Here is a 25,060-nt window from a genome sequence, read left to right on the forward strand (position 1 = left end):
GGGGTCCTGGGGAATTCTTCAGGACCAAAGTAGTGTAATCACTCTTCAATAGCAATTTGAAAACCTGATACCGGCCTCACGAAAGTAAACCTGGTGATACAGAATATGGTCCACAATTTCATAGTCACAGGGTCCACCATCGTACTAAATGACCAAAACACAAATTAATAATTAAAAATGGAAAGCATTCAAAGACATGACAACAATGTACAAGTATACTGCTAAGGTGAAATGCGTAGACCTGTGTGAGAGGAGTGAGAGCAGTACTCACCACCAATGTACACACTAGTGCTAAAGAAGGAGAGAGAGGTAATATGGCTAAGTTATACATATGGCTAATGAAAATGCAAGTGCCTCATCAATAGTGATGACGCTCGTTGCTTCAAAATATGCCTAGCACAATGGAAAAGGGACAGAATAACAGAACAAAGCCCAATGTACGTTTAAAACAACCGGTGCCATGAAGGCAGGTATCCACTTTAGGGGAAAGTTTGCAAGCCTAATTAGAGACGGCAAACCAATCTTGGTACAGATTACTCAAACAAACAACAAAAGGAAAGTCATGCAAGGCTGACTCATATGGAATTACAATCTTAGAAGCTGCAAACAAACAAAACACTATGATCCAGATTTTCAAACAAGGCATGAAATGCAGAGCAGCAGCCTAAAATGATGCACTGTGTTGCGTGACAGAGAGTGAGTCTACATAGACATGGCTCTCTCCCTAGCGCCAGAACTGATTTCATTTGCCATGCACCAAGCACACACCTTAGCACCATAGTGCTAGAGTGTGAGCCTGTGTCTAACATAGGTTTTGTACAGGAAGGGTATCCTTCCTGTACAAACTACAAGGCTTAGACACGCTTTAGAACGTTTCCTACTTTGTATGTGTGCTGCAAAGTAGGAAAAGAAAGGAGAAATACAAACATTTCTCTCCTTAATGCCTCATTTCAAGCATTAAATGGTGGCACTAAACCCTGTCTTCTATTGTTTGTAGATAGTCCAAAGGCAGGGGTGGTAGTATGGGAAAATCCATGTACCACCCTTGTAATGCCCCCTTGGCACTAAGTAATGCAAAGCAGTGCTTCAAGCTGTATTGCTTTACTTTCAGGGTACTATCCAGAGTGAAACAAGTTTTGCACTGGAAAGTAAATTAGGAAGAACATATTTTTTGCTGGTTAGTGTGACATTTGTGACCCTAATCCAGCACAAAACATTTGTAACTCTATCACTATGTGGGTCAATTATGCAAAAAGGTTCTGTAGGAACCACACACCTCAATCTCTTCTATGTGTTTCTGTGAATGCCATGCGTGGCGAGAGTGAACATATTAAGCCAGGCGCATCTTTTCAAAGGGGCCAAAATTATTACCGATATGAAGCTGAGTATCATAGGAAGTGAAGTCTTGAAAAAAGACTACTTAATGCCGAAACCGGTGTTGAGATTATAGCGCACAGGCAGGATGGCATCCCAAGCTTTAAAGAAACGTTCAAGGAGTCAACAGACTCAGTAACATGGGGCCACATTATATGCCATGTAAAATATATATATATATAATTATTGCAGCAGAACAATGTAAGGTATTCAAAAGCACTGAAGGGATAGATGGGGTTAAATGAAAAGCTGAAATATGAATCTTACATTTTTTTCAGAAAAACTGCATCAGGTCATTGATACATATAATAAGGAATGTGGTGCAATAATGGAAGCCAGTGAACCGGGTAATGGGTGCCCTATTATGAACAAATAAACCGCGAAGTATGAGCATGGGTCAGGGCCATATTGTATGGAGACTCCTGAAGGTAGAGGTGCCTCTATATGAGAGTGAAAGAACCAATGTAATTGTAAGGCAGGTTATATCATGTACAGTCCACGTAAGTGAATTTTGAGTCTGAATACCCAGCGTCTTGAAAGTCTCTAGATTACCCATATGGGTAGTGTAGTATGGTTTATCTAAACTCATCCATCTGATGTCTTCATCTGTGTGTCAGGATATCAGGTGATGTATGGTCAGTTCTGTGTTGTATTTTTTGCATCTTATGGAGTTTCGGTGTTCAACTACTCTTGTTGTGACCTTGCAGGCAGTCTTACCCACATATTTGAGTTCGCAGGTCAGGTGATGAGGTAAATTACCCCACTGGTGTTACAATTAGTATGAGTATGTAGCTCCCGCGGGGTCTTCAGTCCTAGGTCTATCTGGGTCAGAAGTTGTGTCAGATTACAAACTGAACATGAACCACAAAGGAATTGTCCTTCCACCGGAGGCAAAGACCATCATGTGTCTTGATTTTCCCTCTGAGATGTTTGTAGTGGTCTGTTATGTACAACTATGTCGCTGATGTTCTTGCTCCATATAAGAGCAAACAAAGGTTTTGTAAGTGTACCTTCACCTGTTTTGAGAATGTGCCACTTTTTGTGGCCTTTCTAACGGTTTTAGTCAGATGACTGAATATTCTAATGCATACAAGTCCATCTTAATTAGGTTTGGGAAATGTTTCCAGAAGAGCCTCTCTGTGGTTGTTTCTGGCTCTTTTTGCCACTCCAATCAATCAATCAATCAATCAAAGTACTTGTAAAGCGCGATACTTACCCGTGAGGGACTCAAGGCGCGGAGGGGAGGAGGTGCCGCTACTGCTCGAAGAGCCAGGTCTTGAGGAGTCTTCTGAAGGCGAGCAGGTCCTGGGTCTGCCGCAGGTGGGTAGGGAGGGTGTTCCAGGTCTTGGCAGTGAGGTAGGAGAAGGATCTGCTGCCGGGGGTTGTTTGTTGGATGTGGGGGACAGCAGTGAGGGCGAGGCTGGTGGAGTGGAGCTGGCGGGTGGGAGTGTAGAAGTTGAGTCTGCTGTTAAGGTAGGCCGGTCCGGCGTTGTGGAGTGCTTTGTGTGCGTGGGTGAGAAGCTTGATGGTGATCCTCTTGTCGACGGGGAGCCAGTGTAGATCTCTCAGGTGGGGGGTGATGTGGCTGCGGCGGGGGACAGTGACGATCAATTGGGCGGAGGCGTTTTGGATGCGTTGTAGTCGTCGTAGGTGTTTGGCTGGGATTCCTGCGTAGAGTGTGTTGCCGTAGTCCAGTCTGCTGCTGATGAGGGCCTGTGTCACCGTTCTTCTTGTTTCGGTCGGAATCCACTTGTAGATCCTGTGGAGCATACGGAGGGTGTTGTAGCAGGAGGAGGAGACGGCGCCGACCTGTTTAGACATGGAGAGGGAGGAGTCGAGAATGAATTCCAGGTTGCGTGCATGGTCGGTGGGTGTCGGTGCTGTTCCCAGTGTGGTCGGCCACTAGGAGTCGTGCCAGGATGAGGGGGTGGGTCCGAGGATGAGTACCTCTGTCTTCTCCAAGTTCAGCTTCATACGGCTGTTCCTCATCCAGTCGGCGAGGGCCTTCATTCGCTCGTGGAGGTTGGTTTTTTGCGGTGTACGGGTCCTTGTTGAGGGAGAGGATGAGCTGGGTGTCGTCGGCGCAGGAGATGATGTTGAGGTCGATCTGAGGGGCCACTTGTGCGAGGGGGCCATGTAGACGTTGAACAGCATTGGGCTGAGGGATGAGCCCTGGGGGACGCCGCAGATGATGTCGGTGGCCTCGGATCAGACGTGCGGCAGGCGGGCGCTCTGGGTTCTGCCGGAGAGGAAGGACGTGGTAATCAAGGGCCTTCTCTTGGATTCCGGCTTCTAGGAGGCTGTCTTTAGAGTGTGATGGCAGACCGTGTCGAAGGCGGCTGACAGGTCCAGGAGGATGAGGGCTGATGTTTTGCCATTGTCTAGTTGGCACCTGTTGTCGTCTGTGGCGGCGATGAGGGCTGTCTCAGTGCTGTGGTTGCGTCTGAATCCGGACTGGGACGGGTCTAAGATGTTGTTGTCTTCCAGGTGGCGGGCCAGTTGCATGTTGACGATTTTCTCTATGGCCTTCGCCGAGAACGGGAGCAGGGAGATTGGCCGCAAGTTCTTGAGGTCCTTGAGGTCCACCTTGGGCTTCTTCGGAAGGGAGTTGATTTCGGCGTGTTTCCAGCATTCCGGGAATGTCGCTGTTTCGAAGGAGATCTTGATGACCTTCCGTAGTTGGGGTGCGGTGGCAACAGCTGCTGTCTTGAATACGTGGTGTGGGCATGGGTCTGACGGAGATCCTGAGTGGATGGAGTTCATGACCTTGCATGTCTTGTCGTCGTTGACGTTGGACCAGGAGGTCAGGCGGTTGGTGCTGGTGGTGTTCACAGGGGAGGTGGGGTCTGGCGTAGTCGGGACGATCTTGGTGTTGAAGCTGTCATGAATGTCAGCGATCTTGCGGTGGAAAAAGATGGCTAGTGAGTCGCACAGTTCTTGTGAGGGCGGTATGTCCTTGGCTCTGGGGTTGGAGAGTTTCTTTACGATGCTGAAGAGCTCTTTGCTGTCGTGTGCATTGTTGTCCAGGCGGTCTTTGAAGGAGGATCACTTGGCTAATCTGATGAGGTGGTAATGTCTGTGGGTGGTGTCCTTGTGGGCTGCATAGTTGTCCGGAGTGCGTTCGTGGAGCCATATATTCTCCAGTTTCTGGCATGCGTGTTTGGAGGCCTGCAGCTCGTCGGTGAACCAGGTGGTTCTTTTGCTGGTGTGGTTGTTGGAGGGTTTCTTGAGTGGGGCGAGGGTGTTGGCACAGTCGTCGATGCGCTGTATGAGGTTGCGGGCTGCGATGTCTGGGTTGGTAGGGTCAGTGGGTGGGTTTTGGGCGAGGGTGGTGATCAGTTAGTCTTCGGTGACTTTGCTCCAGCAGCGGCGAGGTAGCTGTTGGGTGCGGTGGTACGTGGTTGGTTTGTTGAAGGTGAAATGGATGCAGTGGTGGTCGGTCCAGTGGAGTTCGGTGGTGTGGTTGAAGGCGACGTGGGTGCCTGTGGAGAAGATGGGGTCCAGTGTGTGGCCGGCGGCGTGGATGGGTGCGGTGACGAGTTGTCTGAGGCCGAGGTTGGTGAGGTTGTCGATCAGGGTGGTGGAGTTGGCGTCGTTATTGTTCTCGAGGAGGAAATTCAGGTCCCTGAGGAGGATGTAGTCCGTGGAGGCGAGTACGTGGGTGCTGGTGAGGTCGGCGATTGAGTCGCTGAATTGAGCTCAGGGTCCGGGTGGTCTGTAGATGAGTGTTCCTCTGAGGGTGGTGTTGGGGTCGGTGTGGATCCGAAAGTGCAGGTGTTTGGTGGTGATGAGTGTGTCATCTGAGTGGGTGGTGACCCTGAGGGTGGACTTGTGGATGATGGCTATTCCTCCTCCAATTCCATTGGCGCGATCCCTGCGGGTGATCTTGTAGTCATCCGGGATGGCTATGGCGATGTCGCACGCCGAGGAGTTATTCCCCCAGGTCTCGGTCAGGAAGGCCACGTCTGGGGCGGAGGTGTCGAGCAGATCCCAGAGCTCAACGGCGTGTTTGCGTGCGGAGCGGGTTTTGAGGCATATGCAGAGGAGGTGGTTGGGTCCAGTCCTTGGGGGTTTGGTGGTTCTTTCGCAGGTGAAGCTGCAGGTGTGGCAGGAGAAAAGTCTGTGAGTCCATTTCGGGGCAGCTTGGAAGCAGGTGTGTTTCGGCCGGCATTGAGTGGGTGGAAGGTGCTGGTGTTGTAGCGGAGTCTGGTGTTGTGGCGTTTGCAGGGTTCACGGGGTCCAGGGGTTCTGGCAGTGGGCACAGTCCAGGCGCGGATGGGCGCAGACGGGCTTGGCGTTGGCGCGCCAGCGGCGCGCCGGCTGCGCGCGTTCGCTGCACGACGCTGCGTGGCCTCCATAAGAGGGGGATAGGGAGGGAGGAGCAGCTGGGATGCGGGAGCGGGGTGGCCAATGGGGAGCATGGGGGCAGGCCGCAGGGACGCAGCGGCGGGAAAGGATCGGGAAACGGCAGGAACCAGCGGGTGGCAGGAAGCAGGACACGAGGTAGCTGGCGGCCGTGTGGTGGCGTGGGGAGCGACCTGCCTGTGAGCAGGGTCAAAGGTTGCTCTGCCAATGATGAGGTACTGTGGAAATTGTCTCTGTGTATGGTTGTCACTCAGTTCCGCCACATGTTTTTTGAACTTCTCAAGTTCTGTATAGTTCCTCCTGATTCTGAGGAACTGTGCAACGAGAAGGTTGTTATGAAGTGCATTTGCACGGAAGCTATTGTAGGAGAGTAGAGAGTTTTGAGCCATAGGTTTCTTATACATTTCTGAGAATATGCCGCCATCCTTAAGCTATAATAGCAGGCATAAGAAGGAAAGAGAAATCTTGCTGTATTCAAAGGTGAATTTGAGGTTGTTGTTCCTAGTGTTGACCCACTCAGAAAAGCTGTTCAGTGTCCTAAGATCACCCTCCCATTTGATAAAGATGTCATGAATATACCTCTTCCATAATTTGAGGTTCGTCTGAAAGGGATTATCGGCTGGATACTAAGTATGGGCGAAATTTGCGAATTCGCGTTCCGCGGATTTGCGCGAAATCGAATTTGCAATCCGCAAAATCCACGAATTTGTGCGAATTTGCGGATTTTTGTTTTTTTGCGTGTTCGTGGGATTTTTTGCGTGTTCGCGGGATTTTTTGCGTGTTCGCAGGGCTTTTTGCGTGTTACCGGGTCGCTTGCATGGTGAAGTTACCCATGCGGTCATGTATGGGCACAGTACCCTCTGGTTCACCACTGCCACCCTCTGGTTCATCACTGCCACCCTCTGGTTCACCACTGCCACCCTCTGGTTCACCCCTGCCACCCTCTGGTTCACCGCTGCCAACCTCTGGTTCACCACTGCCTCCCTCTGGTTCAGCACTGCCACTCTCTGGTTCACCCCTGCCACCCTCTGGTTCAGCACTGTCACCCTCTGGTTCACCACTGCCACCCTCTGGTTCACGACTGCCACCCTCTGGTTCATCACAGCACCTCTGGTTCACCACTGCCACCCTATGGTTAACCACTGTCACCCTCTGGTTAAGCACTGCCACCCTCTGGTTCACCACTGCCACCCTCTGGTTCACCCCTGCCACCCTCTGGTTCACCGTTGCCACCCTCTGGTTCATCACAGCACCCTCTGGTTCACCCCTGCCACCCTCTGGTTCAGCACTGTCACCCTCTGGTTCACCACTGCCACCCTCTGGTTCACGACTGCCACCCTTTGGTTCATCACAGCACCTCTGGTTCACCACTGCCACCCTCTGGTTAACCACTGTCACCCTCTGGTTCAGCACTGCCACCCTCTGGTTCACCACTGCCACTCTTTAGTTCACCACTGCCACCCTCTGGTTCACCCATGCCACACTCTGGTTCACCACTGCCACCCTCTGGTTCACCCCTGCCACCATCTGGTTCATCACTGCCACCCTCTGGTTCACCCCTGCTACCCTCTGGTTCACCCCTGCCACCCTCTGGTTCAGCACTGCCACCCTCTGGTTCAGCACTGTCACCCTCTGGTTCACCCCTGCCACCCACTGGTTCATCACTGTCATCCTCTGGTTCATCACTGCCACCCTCTGGTTCACCACTGCCACCCTCTACCGAGACCTTTTGTGACGCAGTGGCAGCACAAAAGATGCGCCATGGATCTGGGTATTAACAACGTGACGCATCTGAGAGATGCGTCATGTTGTAAAACCCTGCGCCATCAGGAGGCGTTCCGGCTCAGGGGAGGGCGTTCCTGCGCAGGAACGCCTCCTAAAAGTGGCTGAGTGAAATCTACAAGATTTCACTCAGTCACTTTTAGGCCAATCCTGCGTCAAAACCCTGCGCCTGCTTGAAGCAGGCGCAAGGCTTGATGCAGCATTGGGGAGATAGGGCCCCCCAGAGCATTGCTGGAGCTGCGTCGCAAGCGCGACGCAGCTCCAGCAATGCGCTGCTTTTACGGCACAGATGCGTGACGCATCTATGCCATTTTTGCCACATGGTGGCGGAGCTGCGGCACACAATAACTGGTGCATCCCTGGGGATGCGCCAGTTATTGTAAATCTGCCCCTATTCATTTAGCCAACGAGGGAGCACTTACTGATTAAACAGTAGAAAGTACTCCAGTTGAGTAGAGACATTTCACAAAAAGGTGGCATCTTCGTGGACAAACACGCAGGGCGGGATTCATTCTGCCCCCTGTTAAACTCGTTTTTTGTGCCCTTCTGCCCTCTGTTAGACTCGTTTTTCCCTTGTTTTTCTGCCCTTTTGCCCTCTGTTAGACTCGTTTTCCCTAGTTTTTCTGCCCTTCTGCCCCCTGTTAGACTCGTTTTTCTGCCCTTGTGCCCTCTGTTAGACTCATTTTTCCCTTGTTTTTCTGCCCTTCTGCCCTCTGTTAGACTTGTTTTTTTTGCTCTTCTGCCCTCTGTTATTCCCTTGTTTTTGTGCCCTTTTGCCCTCTGTTAGACTCGTTTTTTGTGCCTTTCTGCCCTCTGTTAGACTAATTTTTGTGCCTTTCTGCCCCGTTAGACTTGTTTTTTGTGCCCTTCTGCCCTCTGTTAGACTTGTTTTTCCCTTGTTTTTCTGCCCTTCTGCCCTTTGTTAGACTGCTTTTTGTGCCTTTCTGCCCTCTGCATCACCACATCATCACTCAGCGCTACCCCAGCATCACTCAGCACCACCACATTATCACTCAGCACCACCTTATTATCACTCAGCACCACCACAGCACCACTCAGCACCACCACAGCATCACTCAGCACCACCACAGCATCACTCAGCACCACCACAGCACCACTCAGCACCAACACAGCACCACTCAGTGCCACCACAGCATCATTCAGCACCACCACAGCATCACTCAGCACCACCACAGCATCACTCAGCACCACCACAGCACCAATCAGCACCACCACAGCACCACTCAGCACCACCACAGCATCACTCAGCACCACCACAGCATCACTAAGCACCACCACATTATCACTCAGCACCACCACAGCACCACTCAGCATCACCACAGCATCACTAAGCACCACCACAGCATCACTCAGCACCACCACAGCACCACTCAGCACCACCCCAGCATCACTCAGCACCATCCCACTATCACTCAGCACCACCACAGCACCACTCAGCGCCACCCCAGCATCAATCTGCGTACTCTTTCAACAACAACTTGTTCAAATATGTCCTCTCAATGTTTCAAACTTTATTACAAATGTCACAAAAAGATGTTAATATTTCACTTCTGTTCTTGGATTTTCGTCACAATAAAATACACTGAACATAATCTTCACAAAAGTTATTTACAAAAGTTTAAGCTATTGCCATTATAAATTAAAAACACTTTTATTTAAGTATTCATTATTTAAAAAAATTAAAAGCCATTGTAATTAGTAATATCAATACAGCTAAGTCACGTAAATACAAAACATGTTGCATTACAAATGCTATAGGTGTCACATTTGCGAAAGTTATAACTATTGGCATTGTAAATGACAAAGCTATTAATTTAGCTATTTTCAAAACCAACACATAAATAAAAACAATTGTCATTTACGACACCAATAGCTCAAACTTTCTTAATGCGAGACCTATTGCATTGCAAATGCTTGTTTTTATATCTGTCAGTGCTTCCTGTTGAGGTTTAATTTTCATGACAGGCGCCTCATTGCCTACTTATAACTATTCTCTGACCCTGCTTCAAGGGTCAGAGCAGGGTCAGAGAATAGTTGCAAGTAGGCAACGAGGTGCCAGGAAGCACTTACAGGCTTACAGCAGCAGGTTCCCAAGTTGAAGTTAATTTCTTTGTAACCCTTTTGTAAAAGGTTACAAAAAATTAGCTTCAACTTTTGCACCTGCTGCTGTAACCCTGTAAGTGCTTGGCTGAAAATTCGTCCCTGCTGATTCGCGGATTAAAAAAATCTGCAAATTCCGCGAGCGGAACGAATTTTCAGCCCATGCTTACTGGATAGATGTGGGTGGTCTCAAAACTGTGCATGTTTTGTAGCAAATGTGGTTCCAATAGAAGTCCCAGTCAGTTGCCAGTAGAGTTGGTCATGGAGCAAGCAAAAAGTTTTCGTTCATGGCTATGGACGCACACTCCTTGATGAAGGGATAAAATTCTCTTAGTTCTAACTATCCTTTAACTGTCTGTGGGGCATCCTCTTGCGCAATATTCGTAGAGAGTGATTCAATGTCATAAGGCACCAAATAGTGTATATGAGGATCAAACTGAGAATGATTCAGAAAAGAAACTGCATTTTTGGTATCCTGTAGGTAAGAAAGCATATCATCCACCATCGGTCATAGGAACCAGTCAACAAATTTGAGGAAGAGGCTCAAGGAGAGAGCCAATTCTCAAGACAATAGGTCTTCTTGGATTATGAATCTTAGGTAAGATATAGCAGTAGGGTGTTTTAGGATAGGCGTTAATAAAACATGTAGCCTCACCTTTAGTGATGCATTCTGCATCCCTGCCTTTTCTACCAGAGCAATGATGGTTCTCTCTAGTCTAGGTGTATGTACCCCCTTCCTTTTATGTGGCAGACATACTTTGAATCCTCATGAAGCCACATTAGTAACCTTGCTTCTGTTGCAATTGCAAAGCTGGTTCTGTCAAAACACAGAGTCTTCACAGTCCGGGGAATACTGAAATACATGGCTGAGGAGTAACCCACTGTGTTATTAATTAAGGATCACAAATTGCTCCAGACAGAGAAAGACGCTCACCTGACCAAGCCGTAACAATATCATTAAATAGCTCACACAGTAGCAGATGATGGTTTTCCAATTCCTCAAATAGCTGCTTGGAACTAGTTATCTTCCACCCTTAATCAAAATAAAATTGGCTGACGCTGCCTTAGTAAATACTCCATCATAACCACCAAAATAAAGCTACCAACACAACAGACTCCCCAAGAATGGGACCCCAAACCTAGGTATGGGCCGAGTTCGTGGAGTTCCACTACACAGAGCTCTGCAAATTGACCAGAAAACTCTGTTGCACTATGCAGAGTTCCGCAAGTGGTGGAGTGTGTTGGGTCATGATGGTCATGCTGATTTTTAGCACCAGGTGGTTGTCCCACGCTGGAAAATTAGCACAAATTGCACCATGCGCAGCGCAAGAGGGGGCTGCTTTTTTCTGCGCCAGGAGTATAAGTTCTACTCAAGTTGCAGCTTCCTCAACGCGCACCGATGGTTTCTCAACATGAGCAGTCGTGACCATCCACAACACCCTGTGTTGAGAAATCTCTCAGGGAGGTGGTCTAGCATTGGATTTTCCAGCTAACGCACATTAACTTAACATTGGCAAGTGAGAAAAAAACTCTGCTCCGCTTCATTGAGCGGAGTTTTTTGAAACTCTGCCTACTCTGTGGAGGGCAGAGTGTGGAAAACTCTGCAAACTCCATGAAGCCCTATCCCAAAGCATTAATATTTGTGATGGCAAGTCCTCTTACAAGGAACCCAGGTCTACGCCAATTATATCATGGAACATAGCAGAATTCAAAAACTCCACTCAGATCCTGACCTAGAAAACTATCTGAGGAACTTTGATGGGTCCTGCTTTCTTGGACAGCTGGAAAGAGGAGCAACTGCCACTAGGGGATTATGTTGACATTTTTAATACAACAGAAAAAGACAAGAAAAATTTCCACCTAAAGGGTGGCCTATCAATGTATGTGTTGCTGGGAAGTTCTTTTAACTTAAGCTGCTTGGAATTTTATTTCCTGCACTAACTTTGTATAAAAAGTAATACATAATTAAAACTTTGGAATTAGTACAGTCCCAATTATCATCCTAAAGAGATATTAAACTTAGCTCTACCCAAAAAAATAATGAAATGTAAAGACGTTAGGAAATCTCCTCATGGATTTAGCAGTCTCGTATGGTGGAATGCCATGAATACTCACTGCAAATTTTAATCACAATTTGGCCAATCATCTAAGAAGAAATGGCAGCCTAAGAAGAATGGATATGTGCTGGGGTATTCTGATTCAAATCTCTAAATTCAGTTCCATTGATAAATGTAACCGCAAATTGCTTTGCACTTTGTAGGCTGTGGAATTCCAATTCTCCCCCTCTTTTCCACACAATTGAGTGCTTTAACATAGTTACATGGTGCAAGAGTGATAACTCACCGCAGATCATCTGCAAGAAAATTCCAATGAACTGGTGCAAACACCTAGAACTATTGGCATACAAAACCCAGGTAGCCTCTGGGGCAGGTGGTACACCTTCTCACTGGCCTGTTATGAGGAGGGAGTGGAAGCAGACCAGTATAACATCTGACTGGGACCTGCACATCCAATTGCAGCATGGAGGATTACCCAGGATGAACATAAAGCAAACTTTCTAAAGTCCAATAATAAGACCCTGTCAATGCAATGACCTAAAAAACTAAAATGGTACTAGAATACACTTAAGCTTCAACGTCAGACAACGGAAAATAAAATGAAGGCCATCAATTTCCATTCAGATACTGCATTTCAATACTGAATTTCGAGTGCTACAAAGGTTTAAAATAAGGCAGACTGGGAGGCAAATAAGTCCAAGTTGTCCAGGATTCGATAGACATTATGCGAGCCTGAAGAAGTAAAAACAAAAAATTTGCTCTGGTTGCGAATAAACCAACAGAGAATCCCTAGGCATAGCAGGCAATAATGTCATGCAAGAAGCATGGCTAATTCATATAGGCTCTTTGTATTACAGCCAGGATCAAAATCCTTCTCCCAAACATAAAGGTCACCTCACAATGCCTCAAAGAGAAGATCAACAAAAGCAGAGGTGACGCAACTCCCGGCCCGAATGGGTTCCAGCGGCCATATACGAACAAGACTGTGATTTCTAGAGTGCCAGTTTTCACATGCTGTTTAGTTTCTGTCTATCTGCAGAAGTCATACCAGAATCATGGTGTGGGTCAATTTTTCAACCAATCTTCATGAAAGGTATTATGCTTCCCCTGACGGTTATCAGTTCTCGTATGATTTTGCTCATGGATATAGACTCAAAAATCGTTGTCGGTCTTTTACTGACTGATTTGAAGGACTGGGCTGCAAGAGAAAACTTAATTCCTTTTAAACAAACAGGATTTAGAGCCAAATCTAGATCTACAGATAACCTGTTTGCACTCTCCTTAACCACTGAGAAATCCTTCTTTAAAAAACAATTCCTATACACCTGTTTTGTGGATTTTCTGAAGGCCTTTGAAACTGTGTAGCCATCTGTAGAGAAAGTTGGCCAACTTGAACTATGTGCCATCCAACTATCATATTTGAATAACTGGGCAAAGGTCAAACTTGTTCTGAACAAAGGCTTATCGCCCAAAATATAAATCAAGGGGTTTTGAAGCAAGGGTGCGCCCTTGCCCCAATGCGTTTAAATCTTTTTATATCAAACCTAAGTTCACATCTAGATGCAGCAAAATCTCATCCACGAAGCTTGGGGTATTGTCAAATGTCTTCAATGCAATATGTAGATGACGTAGTTCTCATGAATCTGACTGGAATTGGATTGCAGAGGCTATTAAACAATCTTCACACCAACTGTATTGAAAATTAAATGGCTTTGAACGATACAAAAACTCAGGTTGTGATGCTTGACAGGAGGATTGAATAGAAAAGAAGCTGGTTCATGGGGTGACTCCCAGTTTCTAGAAGTACATGTTACAAATATCTTGAGGTCTGACTGCAAGATCGTTTGTCTTATCGTCTACATCTGAATTCATTAAAGCCTAGGATGACTTACTTAATTGCAGCATTTAAATCTTTGATCACTGAAAAGCACAATTCTCTGACCTCTTTTCACAGTGATAAAGGCCACGTTTATCCCAACTTTCAGCTTTGGAACAGACGCTTTCCTGGGAGAGTTTGGGTCCTATCTCAACCAAGGACAAGGCAAGGAATTCCAACTCCTCTTTCATACCCCACAAAATACGTCTCTATCTCAGATTCGGGTAGAATTTGGTCTAATTAATCAAGTACTAGTACAAAATGGCTCCATACTCAAGTATATATCGCTGTTAAGACTCTCATGCCAGGCAGCATTATGCTACCTGCTAAGGAAAGAGATCCAAATTGACCTGTTGACAAAAATAAACAGCTGGGCACAGACCTTTGTGTTGGCCTTGGATGACTTAAAAGCAAAAGAGCTATAGGAACAGACCTTCCCTCATAGCTCCTTTAGAATAGCCCTAAACAAACAAACAAAGAGGATCTCATGGAATTGAGGCAATAAAGATTTCAGCAAAAGATGTTAAAAAGTAATTGACAATCATGAACATCACCGGCGCCATCTTGCCTAACAAGAAGCCACTGTCCACACGTAAACTGTATCCATTTTAGGTGCCGCGGCCATCTCGCGCTTTGCGAGTCACCTATGAGTCACCCTGACCCTCCAACCATCCCCGGTGCCCTGATTCAGCATGACCAAATGCACTAAGGTCATAAAACCTTGTCAGCCTGACAAAGCCCCAGAGCCACTTCTCACCCTAAAAACACATTTGTCCTTTCATCCCCTGCACATGAGCAAGGCCTCCTGATAACCCCTGACTGCACCTGGCTACTTGATCCGGTCCCAGGCAGTAAATCAAGCCTTGTGGACGCACTTTATTTCCCCCACTCCGCAAGACTTGTTGCACTAACAGAAATGCTTGATCTTATCACTTGCATAACCTTTAGATCTGACCGATCCCACCCGCTTGTATGTCCTGTCGGAATGTCCAGCTGCAAGATGACAATCATCTGTTAGATTTGGGAGGGGGAACGACAGCTGGTGGGTCTGTGTGGGAACCGGCTGGAGGCAGGAATTCCTAGGATGTTTGACCACCAATAAAGTCACTGTAAAATGTATAAAAAGGAGGGCAGCAGAGAAATTGTTAGAGCATCTCCCAAAGACATCCTGTGTGTCTGCGACGACATGTTCTCCTCTGGAGTAATAAACCTGTTCTTGCTTTCCAGTTTACAGCGCCAGTCTCTTTATTTTGGTAAATATCAATATTGGGGATTAGAGGCGCCTACCGCCAAACAGTCTTGGTATTCGTTAAAGATTGGCTGTTTTCCCACAAATTGGCGTCCCAACGTGGCACCCATCAGAGACATGACAGAGTGAACAACTGCAACGATCGGGAAAATGCACCTGCCCAAAAGAGACCCTTGTCTGGGCAGCCGATCATCCGAACTTCACCAGTTCCGAACGGACCTCTCTCGAGTGACCTGCGGTCCTGACTGGGATCCCACAGGAGTGCTGCGGTAAAATTGGAGTAAGAGAACGATCGGGCGCTGGAAAGGGAATGCGGAGAACTGTCCACGTGGTCCGGGTAAGATTAAGTAGGACGTCTATGGGGGCGTGGCCACGGAGGCGAGCGAGATGGCCGCTTCGGAGTGAAGCTCGTCCATGCGGGCGGCCTAAGGCGATCCCTACAATGTGACCCGTTGCCTTCCGAACCTGCTCTGCTGCCGCTCCGGATGCGGACATCGCCGTGACCAACTCAATCAATCAATCAATCATGCCATTTGTATAGCGCACTACTCACCCGGGAGGGTCTCAAGGCGCTTGGGGGGAGGGGTATGCTCGCACAGCCAGGTCTTGAGTTGTTTCCTGAAGGCAAGATGGTCCTGGGTCAGCCGAAGGTGGATGGGGAGGGAGTTCCAAATCTTGGCAGCCAGGTAAGAGAAGGATCTTCCTCCGGCGGTGGCTCTTCGGATGCGTGGTACGGCTGCGAGGGCGAGGCTGGTGGACCGTAGCTGGCGGGTGGGTGTGTAGAAGGTCAGGCGGTCGTTGAGGTACTTGGGGCCCAGGTCGTGGAGAGACTTGTGTGCGTGCGTGAGGAGCCGGAACGTGATCCTCTTGTCGACGGGGAGCCAGTGCAGGTTCCTCAGGTGGCTGGAGATGTGGCTGCGTCGGGGGACATCCAGGATGAGTCGGGCGGAGGCGTTCTGGATGCGCTGGAGTCCTTTCTGTAGCTTGGCTGTGGTTCCGGCGTAGAGGGCGTTTCCGTAGTCCAGTCGGCTGGTGACGAGTGCCTGGGTGACAGTCTTCCTGGTCTCGGTCGGGATCCAGAGGAAGATCTTGCGAAGCATACGCAGGGTGTTGAAGCACGATGAGGAGACGGCGTTGACTTGTCTGGTCATCGAGAGGGAGGGGTCCAGGATGAAGCCCAGGTTGCGTGCGTGGTCGGTTGGCTTGGGTGCCGTGCCCAGGGCTGGGGGCCACCAGGAGTCGTCCCAGGCGGAGGGCAAAGATCTCAGGATGAGGACTTCCGTCTTGTCCGAGTTCAGTTTCAGGCGGCTGTCCTTCATCCACTCGGCGACGTCTTTCATCCCTTCGTGTAGGCAGGTTCTGGCGGTGTCGTGGTCTCTGGTGAGGGAGAGGATCAGCTGGGTGTCGTCGGCGTAAGAGATGATGTTGAGGTTGTGCTGGCGTGCGATGGCTGCGAGAGGTTTCATGTAGATGTTGAAGAGGGTGGAGCTGAGTGAAGATCCTTGCGGGACGCCGCAGATGACTTCGGTGGCCTCGGAGCGAAACGGGGGGAGGCGGACTCTTTGTGTTCTTCCGGCGAGGAACGAGATGATCCACTCCAGTGCCTTCTCTTGGATACCGATGTTGCTGAGGCGCTGGACTAGGGTGCGGTGGCAGACCGTGTCGAATGCAGCGGAGAGGTCCAGGAGGATGAGGGCCACTGTTTCCCCCTTGTCGAGCAGGGTCCGGATGTCATCGGTGGCTGCGATGAGGGCGGTCTCGGTGCTGTGGTTGGCTCTGAAGCCGGACTGCGTGGGGTCCAGGGATCCGTTCGTCTCGAGGAAGGCGGTCAGCTGTCTGTTGACGATCTTCTCGATGACTTTAGCAGGAAAAGGGAGGAGCGAGATGGGGCGGAAGTTTTTGAGATCGGTGGGGTCCGCTGTAGGTTTCTTCAGGAGGGCGCTGATCTCGGCGTGCTTCCAGCTCTCCGGGAAGGTGGCGGTGTTGAAGGAGGCGTTGATGATGTTCCGGAGTTGGGGTGCGATGGTGGAGTCGGCCTTGTTGAAGACGTGGTGTGGGCAGGGGTCGGTCAGTGATCCGGAGTGGATGGTGTTCATCGTGCGGGCTGTGTCTTCGGTGGTCACCGTGGTCCAGGTGCGAAGGGTGGCGGTGGGGGGCGTTGGTTCGACGGTTGGGTGCGTGGGTGGGGCGCCGAAGCTGTTGTGGATGTCGGCGATCTTGCGGTGGAAGAACGAGGCGAGGGAGTCGCAGAGGTCTTGTGACGGAGTGATGTCGTTGGTGCCGGTGCTGGGGTTGGAGAACTCCTTGACGATAGTGAAGAGCTCTTTGCTGTCGTGGGCGTTGTTGTCCAGTCGTTCCTTCAGGGATTTCTTCTTGGTGGTGCGGATGAGCTGGTGGTGCTTGCGGGTAGCGTGTTTGAGGGCGGTCATGTTGTCGGTGGTCCGGTCAAGGAGCCAGGCTTTCTCGAGTGTGCGGCAGGTCTTCTTGGAGTCCTTGAAGTCGTCGGTGAACCAGGATGCCTTCTTGCTCCTGGGTCTGCTGGGAGGGTTCTTTAGTGGCGCGAGGTCGTCGGCGCAGGCGGTCAGCCACTGTGTGAAGTTGCGGGCTGCTTCGTTGGGGTCCGTTGTGTTGGCGGGTGGGCTCTGGCTGAGGGAGGTGGTGAGCTGGTCTACGGTGATCTTGCTCCAATTCCTGTGAGGTACCTGTTGCGGGTGGTGGTGGGTCGTGGATCTTTTGAAGCTGAAGTGGACGCAGCTGTGGTCGGTCCAGTGGAGTCCGGTGGCGTGGCTGAAGGTGATGTACTTGCTGGAAGAGAACTGGGCGACTTTTCAGGCTGTGCGCAGAGCCCGGACGCGGTGCCACGGGCGGAGGGGAACGTGGGCCGAACAGGCCCTGCCGCCATCTTCCCTAACTGCGCCAGGGAGTCAGGTAAGGGCGTCGCGGTGCTCGGCGGCTGCTCCTCGGACCGACCGCTCGCGGGGTTTGGACGCGCTTTCTCGCCTCTGGTCCCTCGCGGGTTCCGGGGGGGGGGCGCCGGTCTCCGGGGCGCGGTAGTAGCACTAGGCCTGGCCGCGCGCTGGGGCCAGGGCCTCGATTTTTGGTCCTGCTACGGGGCTTGGGCGGGGGGCAGGGCTGTTCGCCCTGCGGCGGCCGGGGTCAGGGGTGGCGGCGGTTGGGTTGCTGTCGCGCTCTGTCTCTCCCCATAGGCGGCCCCGTCCAGCACACGCGTGAGGAGGCCCGTGGACTACAACTGCCCTGCCGCGCTTTACACCGGTGGGGGGCGCTTCCCAGCAGTACCAGCCACAGCATTTGCCACACAACGACGTGATCTTGGCTCAGAGAACTCCTGCTTTCTGAAGTGCCCGGCGACCATGGGGGGGACACTGTGACCACACACGACCGCCTGAGTGCTGCGACTCCCCCCGTCCGTCACGGCGCGCAGTGCTCGTGCCTTCACCTTGGACCTGGTTCAGCCCTATAACGACCTTACGCCCAGTCTGCGGGTTTTTGCATTCTTCCTTGGTCGCCTCTGCCGCGCTCTCTGCCCAGACCATGGGTAAGAGGGACCCGAACAAACGCAAATTGAGCTTCGATAAAACGCCTCTCCATACCACGGATCCTCCACCCAGCTCATCCGGCGGCGCCTGTGGCTCTGTGGACACGGGTGACACTGCCGCCATGGTAGCCACCATGATGACTGAGATGCGCGCTGGCTTCAAGGCGCTTGACACCCGCTTCGATGGCTTCGAAAAGAAGCTTGCAGACATGGGCACTACGGTGCAGTCTCACGACAGGAGGCTGGTCCTGGCTGAGTCTAGGATCTCGGACGGGGAGGACAGCGCCGCCAAAGCGCTTAAACGTTTGGAAAGAGTGGAAAAGATCCTTAAGTACGTGGCCATGAAAAACGAGGACTTAGAAGCACGTGGTCGGCGGAATAACCTATGAATTCTTGGTGTGGCGGAGACGACTGCGACGGGCCGCTTTGACACTTTTGTGGAGCACCTCCTCATTGAACTATTCGGCAGAGACACCTTTACGTCTGGCTTTGTGGTTGAGCGTGCACATCGGTCCTTGGGCCCTAAACCTCGCACTGGTCAGCCTCCGCGACCTATAATCGCCAGAGTCATGAACTTCCGGGATAGGGACACTGCGTTACGCGCTGCCCGTGAGGCTGGCGAAGTGCGCTGGCAGGGTAGTGTCCTATCATTTTTCCCGGATTTCACCCTCATGGTGCAAGAAGCCCGCCGCAAGTTCAATGGGGTTAAAGCAACACTGCGCAACCTTGGCTTGAAGTACGGAATGTTATATCCGGCCCGCTTAAAAGTGGAAGTGAATAGGAGATTCCGAATCTTCGATACCCCCACGGAAGCTCAGGAGTTCTGTCATGGATACAGGCGGCAGGGCTCTCCACCGGCTTCTGGATCCGCGACGCGATCCCCTGCCCGGACGGACACGCACTCCAGTGCAGATCTTTTTGCTGAAACTGGCCAGGGATGAATGAATCTTGCTGTTCAATGGTCATTGCCACATTGCTGCACCCGGCCCGCTGCTCTGTCGATTTGACTCAGTTTCCTGTTTATCTGCCATTTGTTTAAATGCTCTCATGACTTTGGTTGCCTAGATTGGTGCGCCCGCATGGAGTGGTGTTGCCACCCCCTATGGCGTATGCCTTAATGTTTCCCTTCTTTGGGGTTTTGATCTATGCTTTGCTTCATCGTTTGAGGTTATTGCAATTGCATGCTCAGTTTTGTACCATGTATGCCTCTCTTGGGTCAGGGGGAGGCTGGGTGGGGGGTTGGGGGTGGGGATTGTGTTTTTTGTGTGTTCCTTTTTTATGGTGAGTGCTGATAGAGCTCCTGCAAGTGGAATGCTTGATGCTAGCAAGATTTACTGTCCTTCTGATGCAGCGCTATGGCCAGGATAGGTTTGCAGACTGGCCCGTCTAGGCTCACGCTAATGTCGTGGAACGTGCGGGGCTTGAATAACACACGCAAGCGTAGACAGGTCCTGACCTACGCGGCGCGCCATAAGGTAGATGTGCTCTTTTTACAGGAAACACATTTGGCGCAGAAAGGTGCTTCATCACTGGCTCAGAGTTGGGGCAAACATAGGATATTCTCGAATTACAGCAGCTACTCCAGAGGTGTTGCTGTCCTTGTGCACAAGCGTGTCCCTTTTGTGTTTCACAGTAGTGCGACGGACACTGACGGCCGTTATGTGCTCGTTTCAGGCGCGCTGTTTGGGTATAAGATTACACTGGTTGGGGTGTACGGTCCCAATGTAGATTCCCCCGCCATTTTCCATGACTTACAAATGCTACTGCTCCATTCAGACATAGATCTATTAGTGATAGGGGGTGACTTTAACCTACTACTGAATCCGACCAGGGACAGCATCTCCCCCTCCCCAGACTACAAACCCCAAGCCCGCTCTGTCCTCACAGAGATTTGCACCCACTTTTCCCTCATCGACATTGAAGCCCGGCTGCACCCTGGCGCCCCCGAGCATACACATCATTCTGGCTTCCACAACACCAGCACTAGGATTGATTACTGGCTTCTATCCCCCGGTGTCGCTGGTTGGGTGGAAGGTTTCTCCACTCTGCCACGTAAGCTGTCCGATCACTCTCCCATAACTTTGACACTACTGGTTCCTAGACTGGGTGGATATGAGCGACAGTGGCGGTTTCCGGGCAGAGCGCTGCAGGACCCAGTCTTTAAGGAGGAGCTCCACAAAGCAATTGACGAGTACTTTGACATTAACACTGGCTCGGTGGCCTCGTGGACTACACTCTGGGAGGGATTCAAAGCCACCATTCGCGGGACATGCATAGCAAAACACGTGGGGGCTCTGCGTGACATACGTTCTACATTGTCCCGCATTGAGAGGGAAATTACTACGTTAGAGAGGGCCCTTACTGCTTCCCCTTCGGCCGCGAAAGAGGCCAGACGCCTGACGTTATTGATGGAAATCAGTGATACTGCTGACAAAGAACTGCACTTTTTAGGTAAACACCACACGGCTCGTCAGTACAGCGAGGGAGAGAGACCGGGCAGGCTCTTTGCACAAATGCTCCGTCCTCCTCACCAGGCAGCCTATATCTCAGAAGTTGTAGACGTGCATGGCACACGACACTACTCCACCCCTGCTATCTGCGACACCTTTTTGCAGTACTACAAGACTTTATATACTTCCTCGCTAGCAGATGAGCGACGCGACCCTGGCCCTTACATAAACGAGATTGCCATGGTGTACCACCAAAGGTATATGCAAGACTTCCTAGCTATGCCTATAACCCCTGACAGCATTGTCGAGGCCATCGACTCACTGCGTAGCTCCTCGGCCCCCGGTTTGGACGGCTACTCGGCCGATTTTTATAAGGAATATAAAGAAGAATTGGTGCCGAAACTAGTGGAGGTCTATGCGGAGGTGCTTGAATCTGGCATTCTCCCTCCCACACTCAGAGAGGCTGTGATTGTTCTTCTCCCCAAGCCAGACCGCGATGCTTCCCTGTGTAGCTCCTACAGGCCCTTATCTTTGCTGAACTTAGATTATAAGATCTTAGCCAAAGCCCTGGCGATCCGACTGTCCCTACTGATGGAATCTGTTATCTGCCCTGTCCAATCTGGCTTCGTACCACATAGGTCTACATCTCTGAACTTGCGCACACTATTTTCGGTTCTACACAGGATTGACCCGGCCACCCCAGCTGCAGCGGTGTTTTTAGACACCGAAAAGGCGTTCAACACTTTAGAATGGCCCTTTTTCCTATCGGTCATGCGCCGCATGGGCATGCCGGAATTGTTTGTGGCAACTGTCGAGCTGCTGTACACTGCGCCGACTGCCCGGATTTGTTTAAATGGCACTATCACAGCTAACTTCTCCCTTTCCCGTGGCACCCGCCAGGGCTGCCCGTTGTCCCCTTTGTTGTTCATCCTGGCTATGGACCCTTTGGTTCATCGCCTTCAAGAGTCCCACCTACACAGAGGACTCCAGTTTCGCACTGGCCCGCTCTTGATTTCCCTATATGCGGATGACACGATATTGTATGTCCGAACTCCGCACACGAATCTGGAGCCCTTGCTGCTGGAAATAACCAGATTTGGCGAATTTTCGGGCCTTCGTGTGAACTGGCACAACTCTGTCATTTTTCCGCTTACTCCGGCCACCTCACAATGATCTTGCACTTTTCCTCTGGAATGGAACACGGACTCCGTGAAATACTTGGGTATTCATATCCACTTAGACACGGTGTCCATTGTGCGCTTGAACTATGGCCGTGCACTAGACTTCCTGGAAGATCACACGGAACGCTGGATCCGACTTCCTCTGTTGATGGCTGGCCAGATAGCTATTCTTAAAATGATTGTGCTACCTTGGTTTTTATACTTATTTAACAATATCCCCATCCCGCTAACAAAGGTCTTCTTCGCCCAACTCCGAACTGTCCTACTACGCTTAGTGTGGGGCGGCAAAAACCCCCGTGTGGCCTGGCGCACCCTGACACTTCCTTATGAACGCGGCGGATTCGGGGTGCCTGATTTTTTCCTTTACTACCTGGTCGCGCAGTGCTCGTATGCCCATTCCTGGTTTCACCCTGACGCCAGAATCCCTCAGCTGCGACCAGAGGCAGACATGGCACTACCGATAGCCCTTCAGTCCCTTCTCCCCCGCGGTATTCCCCGCGACCCTCAAGATATTCAAACTGTCTCCACCACATGCTGGGCCTGGGAAAAGCTATATTCCCCCGCGCTTCCGCTGCCTAACCCTCACTGGCTCCCCATCACTGGTGACTCGGTGGTTCGTCGCACACTTTCCAAATTCCACTTGACCACGATGGGGGACCTGTTCCCCGATGGCCACGCTTTTTCTTCGACTGAAGACAAGAGGTTCCAAGACCGAACTTTCATGGATTCATTCACTCTGACTAGGGTTAGATCCATGCTGCGTGCGGAATTTCCCACGTTCCCGCTTCCCCCCGAAGACACCGCTCTGCTTACGAACATATTTCAATCACAAACGGGGTCACATGTTGTCTAGAAGCTATACAAACTCTGCTTAACCTTGCTTCCCACTTCCGACGCATTGGTACGAGCCGCATGGGAGGGTGACCTTGGTAAACAGATTACGGATGACCAAAGGGAGGCGTGCTGCACTGCCACCAAGGTAGTGTCCATAAACAGCAGACACAAACTCATACATTTTAAGTTTTTAAGACGGATGTACCACACTCCGGCACTTGCTCATCGAATTGATGCTAATAGACCACATTCCTGCCCCAAATGCGCTGCCCCGCAGGCTGACTTCGCCCATCTTTCCTGGACTTGCCCGATGTTACAACAGTATTGGCTCCAGGTCCATAAGACCTTGGGGGAAATCTTAGGATTTCCTTTGGTACCCACTCCTGAGATAGCACTGCTTGGCTATGTGGTTAACTTTCGTCGCCCACTCTGCAGGTTGGCGGCCATTTGCTTTCTGTTAGCCAAACAAGAGATTGCATTACACTGGTGCGCTAGGCGACCCCCCACTATACACGCTTGGCTCCGCAGCTTGGCCCAATGCAATGCCAACAGTGCTGAATACTCTGAGCAGCTTCCCTCTGCATCCCGGCCATTGGATATTTGGGAGCCGTACCGCACATACATTGCGAAGTTGACCCAAGAATCGCAGGCTCGATCGATTGCATCCTTTGTCCCGGAGGGTGTGGGCTAGACTGCTCGGGGAGAAATCACTGCGTCTATCTACCCGGTCACTGTGTGACACCCGTTGCCCTACAGCGTTCCCGGCTGGGCGTAGGGGCGCTGTGCAGGTGCACACTGAATAAAGTATGTATGGAACTGATTGAAGGCCTTCACGGGCTAGGAGATTGCTCCCTCCTCGCTGCTGCTGTTACCTGCTATATTGATTGCCTCAGCTTGCTCAGTGTCCACTACTCTACATACTGCTAACGATTTTTGGTTTACCCCTCTGCTCTCACGCACTCACACTTATGATTTCTTGTTTGATTTTAGGTTATATTGGAAACTTCATTGTCTCTCCAGTTCCCATTGTGCTTTCCTTGCAATCATCACTGTCAATGTATATTGTATCATGCTTACCTACCTTTACGTTGTGTACGCTTGATGGCTCCCTGATACCTGCTGCAATTGGGGCCCGTTTGGCGCCTGTCACATTGTTCATTGTACACACGTGGATTGCTACTTTTGTTCAATAAAGAGATTTAAAAAAAAAAAAAAAGTAGGACGTCTATACGTCTGATTGGTAGGATGGTTTATCCATCTGATTGATTGATTGTTTGTATTGGAATTGTTTGGATTGAATACTAGTATTACGCTTTATTGGTTCGTTTAGCTTGTTAGCTATTTGGTTCATTGGTTCTCTTTGAGATATTCCCTGCTTGCAAACAACGAAGAATAGGAATATTCTCTCTTTTTGCAGACAGCAAAGGATAGGTAGTGCGGACCTTTGTCCACAATTGTTTGAGATCTTCATTTGTCCGATTATACGTCATGCCTATCTTCTCCCCACTGATTGGTAATTGGTTCAACCCGGACCGTTTATTAGAGGTCAGTCATACGGCTCCACTGGGGGGCACCCCTAATAAAAAGGACATGTATGTGAAATATGGATTAGTCGCTGTAGCTTTTAGAAAACTGTGGCATAAAACTCACTAGGAAAAATCGAGTAAATCAGTAGGCCACTGATGGGATCTTTTAACCCCGCTAAAATGGAAACGCTAGGAATAGCCCTTCACGAGAAATATGGAATTAGCATCATAAATATTGATTCATTGGTAGTTTTTGAATAATGGTAGCTAATACTATTTGCAAATAGTAAAGGACTGGTAATGCAGACTCCTTGTCTGAATTTAGGATTAATTGGGATTTTTTGTTTGACCGATATCCATCATGCCTGTGTTTTCTGAAGTTATTGGAAAATGGTTGTTTTAGCTTGAATTGTTTGTCGAATAAAAAGTATGGTATTTGTCCCATAATGTATGACTCATTGAGGAACAAATACGCAAAGAAGAAACTCGGATTTAAATGGCCAGTAAAATGAAGTAACTTGATTATAAAAAGTTGAAAAGATACAGTACGCTGAAATAATGTCAAAGGAATAGTCAAGATCTGTTGTATTTTGCACTCTTACAACGAAAGCAATCGGTAAAGATCCTGACATTTAGATATATCAATGAAGAGGACAGTAGATCGAACCTCTTTTACTTAGCAGCTCCCT

At 50.0% G+C, this 25,060-nt stretch overlaps 1 protein-coding gene across 1 annotated transcript in view; it reads left to right on the forward strand.

The window, feature by feature from the left end:
• LOC144820172 (uncharacterized) overlaps positions 1-14,000 on the forward strand; it is a 55,012-nt gene extending 41,012 nt beyond the window's left edge. The window contains exons 3-4 of the mRNA XM_078677791.1: positions 1,653-1,721; positions 13,654-14,000. Coding sequence (XP_078533917.1) covers positions 1,653-1,721; positions 13,654-14,000 — 416 coding nt within the window. The remainder of the gene's footprint in view (positions 1-1,652; positions 1,722-13,653) is intronic.
• Positions 14,001-25,060: the final 11,060 nt, after the last annotated feature.

This window comes from Lissotriton helveticus, chromosome 2_1 (genome assembly GCF_964261635.1).
Source record: "Lissotriton helveticus chromosome 2_1, aLisHel1.1, whole genome shotgun sequence".
Lineage (NCBI taxonomy): Eukaryota > Metazoa > Chordata > Amphibia > Caudata > Salamandridae > Lissotriton > Lissotriton helveticus.